Source organism: Haemaphysalis longicornis, unplaced genomic scaffold (assembly GCF_048455015.1).
Source record: "Haemaphysalis longicornis isolate Haplotype H1 unplaced genomic scaffold, Haemaphysalis longicornis Haplotype H1 scaffold_4, whole genome shotgun sequence".
NCBI classification, from domain to species: Eukaryota; Metazoa; Arthropoda; class Arachnida; order Ixodida; family Ixodidae; genus Haemaphysalis; species Haemaphysalis longicornis.
Window position 1 is genome coordinate 16,074,951 of NW_027526361.1, and position 6,101 is coordinate 16,081,051.

Sequence of the window (6,101 nt, forward strand, 5' to 3'; positions counted from 1 at the left end):
TTATTTCCCGTTCATACGCATAGCACGATGTCACTCAAGATATGTTTAATTGTTTCTACTCTTGCGTCGACGTTTCCTCAATGCACAATATTTAGTTTCGTTTTAAACTCCCCACTGTATTTTCGCATTACTGCTGGCTCACGTTGTTATTTCTCCATCATCGTTCTATGCCGTCAAAGAGCACGTGAAGCCAAAGTTCCTGTGCGTGGGTAGCCGCGGGAAAGAGGTGCATGTGACATGGTCTCATTGGATTAAAATGCCCTGATATTTATGTTCTACCGGACGTATTCTTGCCTAAAGTCGTTGTGCATGGCATTGATGGCACTCAAAAAAAGATTGCAGTCTTCAAGAAAACTTATAACGCTGGCTATCACTTGCGATTTTTCAGCGTCGCCGAACAATGGAAAGTCATCAGCGCCAACCGCACACGTAACACAGCCGATGCTCGCAGAATCCTACCATCAAGCATGAAGTAGTCCCTTTGTTCGTGGCGTGCCCTCTTTCTTGTTTACACACGCTTGCGATTTCCCATGTTCCTGGATAAGACAATCGTCGTATTCCTAACCATGTCCACGAGCCCAGCAATGACAGCGCCCTACTCAGACGGCCGCAGCCCATCACGGGGTTCTGAGAGGTCCAAAGAGCGCGGAACCTGAAGCCGTCTGCTGAGAAAGGTTCGCTTGCCGTGTCTTCGCTCTCGTTTAGGGGTGGCTAGAACTCTTATAGAACCTTAGGAAGAGCTCCGACAACATGACTTTAGTGTGTTATTGATCGCAGGCTGTCATCCACTCCACTTCGCATGAATTTACCTTCTACATCTTGAATCCCCGTGTCTGCCCCATTGCTGATTAGAGCCTCTGGAGTTATTACGTTATTGATGCATAATAATTATGGCCGTTCTTACAAGTATACATATTTTATTGTAGTTGTTTTATGGGTTTAGGAACCTCACGCACGGCTCGAACGCCGATGTAATAATTGAGAAATAAAAAGGAGCCTCCGTGGAATTTGAAAATGCACAGCTTCTGCACAAGTCGGTGTGGCCGTTCCGACATACTTTATTTAGGTTCAAAATGAGTGCATAGTTACAATATTTGGCCTTTTTGTTACTCACTTATCGCAACAAACGTGCTTCTTTAAGAATCCACTTTATTAGTACAGAGCTCGAGTGCCCCCAACCATCTCCTCCAGCTGCAAGTTTTACCCAGATAGCTAGTATCCCATAAATGCATGACGCGTCCTTGATAGACACGTTATTCTCCGTAGTTCACATTAGCTGTTTGGCGATTTGTATGCGCGCAGTTCCACCGCGGATAAGGTTAACAAGCTATATTGTAGAACTGAGTTTTTAATTTAATTCTAGAACTGTTTTCTAATTTACCAAGTATGACCAGAGAAAAATAAAACGGCACCCACCCGACCGCTTAGACATAATGAGCTTACGCATGAACCCACAGGTCATATGGCTTCATTGGTTCCCTAACAGTCAGTGACTTTGTGCCCGATTTCTACTTCCGGCCATACATGATGCAGCTTCTCTTTCAGGCAATCAAGCAGCTTTATTGGTTTTTCCCGTGTGTGCTCCCGCGATATCAAAATGTCGAGCGTCGCGCTCTTTCTGTCCCTGCATTACCTTTTTTGCACTCGAGTGGTCTTTGATCATGAGAACAACCATTAGTTCACTGCTTTCCTCCTGCCAGCATGATGAAGAAGCAGGTTTCTATTGCAAGCACTAGCTTCACCCAACCGTCGAGACATGTTGGCCTCTTCCTTCCATTATTCGCTACATCGATTTTGTGTTCTCCTCATCACGCCGTTACCTGCGTGAGGAACATTCACCTATGCTTCACTGTTGAACGCCGTTGAGCTGACGCGTTGTCCTCGGTCGCAGACATAGATTGGGGACAAAAACTACTTAACTGTTTGTCCCCAAATTGAGTGTTCTGGCCTCGCATGAGGACGTGTTTGGTTGAGCTGGCGCAGCCGACAAGCGCGTCTGCCTCAGGGGTGACGGTGGTGGTGCATGCAGGAACAGCACCCGAGCAGCAACCACAGGGCGAGCCCGGGAGGCCTTTCGGCGGAGCAGGAGAACAGCCTTCTGAGGCCTGCTGCGCCGGGCCTGGCCGGGTTAGACACCAGCGTCAGCGCGACCGAGGATCTGGGCATCGGCAGCGATCGGCCCCCGTCGGGGGGCCAGAGGCTGCGCGCCGTGGCCTCAGTGCTGGCCTGGCTGCGTAGGCCGCAGCTGCTTCCGCGGCAGCTTCCCCCGAAGCCGCGCATCGCCAAGGCCATCGACTACTTCTCGCGCACCGTGTTCCCCGCCCTGTTCGGCGCCTTCACGTTCGGCTTCTTCCTGGCCTACGCCGTGATCGGGCCCGCGGAGGACGAGAACTGGAAACTCATCGAATACTAGCCTCTTCCTCGCACACTCCGCCGCGCACACCCCCACCAGCAACAGCAGCAGCAGCAGCAGCAGCACTTTGCGTTCTCGCTTCTTAGCGTGCGTCTGTGATGCGGCCCTTTTCCCGCTGCTTGCACCGTGCCTTCTTTCTTTGCAGGTTGTGCAGGGACGCTTCGACAATCTCCTCCCCCTTTTTCCCCGTTTCCCCCCTCCCCTCCCCGCGTGTCGGCACGTGTGCTGCCCCGTCAGTGGCGGCATATCCCGTATCCTCCGCTTGTTACCCGCCGCGCCCGTTGTGAGAGCGCGCATCTTTTCTATGACTTTTTACCGACACTGTTGCGTTTTTGACGTCGGTCGCAGACTGTTGTTGTGGCGTCGGCGCGTTCGTCGACGGCGATTGAGGGTGGCTGGCCAACAGCGAGCCCCTGCGGGTTTGACCTTGAAGGTTCAAATAAAGCACATTTGCAGATAACCGGCGGCCGGCCCATCCGAGTGGATAAGTACCACCAAGGTTCGTGAAGAGTAAACGCATAACGTCCGTTTGAGGCAAGGGCGCCAGCTTTTGCTCGGCACAGGTGGCTCTTCCGAGGCCTTTCCGGCTCGCCACGAACTTGCCACTATTTCTCTACGGCATTTTCAAATTAGAGCGTTTATCCTCCTGTAGGCAGACACCTTCCACTCTTGTATGCAATTTCGTTCTCGCATAAAGGCATGTAATAAACCAATTTTTCGAGTTACCTGCTGTGGCATTTGTCTTCCCTGGAAAGGCACGGAGCTGACGAGGGGACCGAACTGGACATCACGCTTACCACCGGTAAGTTCGCCCATTAACGACTGGCGTAAAAAAGATACAGCGCTAACGCACAAGGATGTAATGAGATACAATAGGACATATACAGGCACCGGATTCAGCATTTTTTCTTTCCATTGTGGCTACACTCGAATACAAATTAAGAACGGCAATAGCTCATGTAGTGTGTCACACCACCGAAGCGAAGGACCAGGGTGTCAACTCACGAGCGTTTTGAAACGAGATTACACTTAGTAACATCGCAAGGGAAACTTCCGTTGTCTTTTGTAAGTTGTCATCGAATGTAGTAAATCACCGCTCTTGCTGCACCGTCTAAACATACAGCTGTGGTAAGTATGTATTGATGAACTTGCTGGTGCCCGTGAAACATAAAACATACTTTTCGGATTAACATACACGGCCTTGGTTGTTACTAAAAATCTGCCCCCCCCCCCCCCCCAAAAAAAAAAATAATAATAAAACCTTTTTTGCAAATAGATTGCGCGGAAGCGGCTTCATCCGCCGGCAAGGCAACCGGGATAGTTTCTTGGGCCAAGACAGATTTCTGTTTTGGGGCGTTTTACGAAAGCATAAAATGCAGGTGGGGGCGCTCGTGCTTTTGCGCGCAATATACTTTCGGAACTCGGTCAGAAAAAGCTATTTTCTAAGTTACTTCTGCGTGGCTTAATATCGAAAGGCAGAAAATAGGAAGGCAGCTGTGAGTTACCCTGTAAGAAGTTAATTTCTATAGAGGCATATACTTTTTGCCCACTCCACCACCACCAAAATCTAATCACGTCGTTGGAATGTTTCGCAATATTTAGTGCAGAATCAAGTTTATGCGTTGGCGGTGGATTTAGATACCCCAGTCACGTCATGAGCCCACATTCCCCAAGGTGTAATCACTGCGCCAGGACCGCTACAACAGCATGATCCCTAGGCACCTTTTCAAAGGGTGGCACAACTGTGACAGGGAAATAGAAACCGAAGGAGCTCAGGTCCCATTCTCGAGCATGGCTGGCGTAGTTTAGAGCTTGTTCCCCTTTCACCTATTCTTTCTTCCTAGTAAAATCGCATCCGGATTAATCGAACATGAAGGCAGTTAAGAAATAGAGATTCGTTGTGGAAAAAACGCGGCGAAACATAACGCGTGCTCCCCCAAAATGCATTTATTGTTGGCATGAACTATTATGGTAAAAACACCCCGCATGCATGAGGGCGGCGTCACTGTGGGGTCGCTCTGGCCGCTTGGAAAGGCGCAGGCACACTCGCTACTTCAAGAATGTACTTCACATCAAATGAAGCCGGCCTCCAAAATGCCTTGTTTCCAGGTGCGTGGCAGCTAATTCCCACACGCCCACCTTTACTGCAGCTTTCCCAGTTCCCTCACTTCACTTCAGCGCTCACAAATCGACATTTTTACATTGGAAGCCTAGGTTTCCAAGCTGGGCAAAATGACCTATTCATGGAAAGCTCTCCTTCAACTCCTACTTACTATCGTGGAGAAGAACCCCTAGTCTTCGACCCAAAGAACTAACAATTGGACATTGAGTGTATGAATAAACGTTTTGTTTTCTCTCTCTCTTATTGCGATAGTATGCTTTACGGCATAAAGCCTACATTACAAGTATACGTTAACTCCTGCGTCACTTGAAGGTTGCTTTCTTTCCCGATTCCCACGGGAAAATGTATATCTGTTGAGAGATCCGCTACCACATCATTGGGGCGTTTGCCTGGGGTCGATCGCATCATTTGGTTTCTGTAATAAATATGTTGTAGTAATTATCATTTCCCATTTGAATTCCTTTTCCTCACTCAGTTGAGTGAGGAAACGGAATTCCCGGGAGTCTGCACCGAACTGTGTTTGACACCGTTCACACTAACACGCTTGATGCCAGGTGTCATAGAGGCGCACCTGTATAGTTGAAGATTAAGGTTAGGAGCAACCGAAACGGGGAGGCTCATCCCCTCACGCCTGCCGTTTTCGGCCCCACTCAGCCACCCACCTCTCCTTACTGGAAACGTACCCCACTCCATTATAAAACACTTCATACTGCCCGTCTTACTACGCAGTATGCACCCTGTGCAACACGAGGATCGCACAGAAGCCCGAGCCCGGACAATATTTAGGTTGTACGGAGATGCACCATCTACCGCCTACACAGACGCAGCCTGTTACCCCGGAAGAGCAGCCATGGCAGCCACCGTCGTTTTAAATAAGCAGAACAGGTGCAGCGTCTCAATCAGCGGTCACAACCCTCTCCAAGCCGAGGAAGCGGCGATAGCACTTGCGCTTAGCCAAAGCGACGCCAAAGTTATAATCTGAGACTCCCAGCAGGCGTGCCGCAACTTTGCCAACGGTCGCTTGCACGTCACAACACTTCGAGTACTCAATCAGAGACCACCAACGAGACCAGTCAAGGTTGTACGGGCACCACCCCACAGCGGAATACCTAGCAACAAGATCGCCAACCTCGTGGCTCGATATTTGACCCGCCAGCGCTGGCGAAGCCGAAGCCGAGCCCGAGCGCATGCAACCTCTTGCCACCTATATATACCAGGAAATCACGCAGCACTATAGGCTGTCCCGTAAAACCTACTCTTCACCTTACAAATCGCTACCGAAGGATCAGGAAACATTGCGTGCTCTGCAGGTCAACACCTTCCCACATCCCGCCAGACTTCACCTCTTTGACCGGACACACTTTTCTCCACTTCGCCGCTTCTGTGGAGAGCCTGGGACTCTCAGACACATAGTGGGCGGATGCGATAAGTCTATCCTAGAACCCCCTAACATCCACCTTTCCACGGAGCTTTGGGAGAGAGCCTTGGCCAGCTCCGGCCTCGAAGATCAGCTGCGCCTGATCGAAAGGGCTGTCGACGCGGCCTGAGCTCAAGGCATCCTGGAAT

General features: G+C 50.2%; 2 protein-coding genes across 2 annotated transcripts in view; one reads left to right on the forward strand and one right to left on the reverse strand.

Moving 5' to 3' along the window:
* The window catches only part of Phcl-1 (pH-sensitive chloride channel 1), an 88,389-nt gene extending 85,251 nt beyond the window's left edge, over positions 1–3,138 (forward strand). The window contains exon 9 of the mRNA XM_077706036.1: positions 2,030–3,138. Coding sequence (XP_077562162.1) covers positions 2,030–2,413 — 384 coding nt within the window. The 3' untranslated portion in view covers positions 2,414–3,138. The remainder of the gene's footprint in view (positions 1–2,029) is intronic.
* LOC144178302 (proclotting enzyme-like) overlaps positions 1–6,101 on the reverse strand; it is a 439,300-nt gene that overhangs the window by 331,058 nt on the left and 102,141 nt on the right. The window lies entirely within an intron of this gene.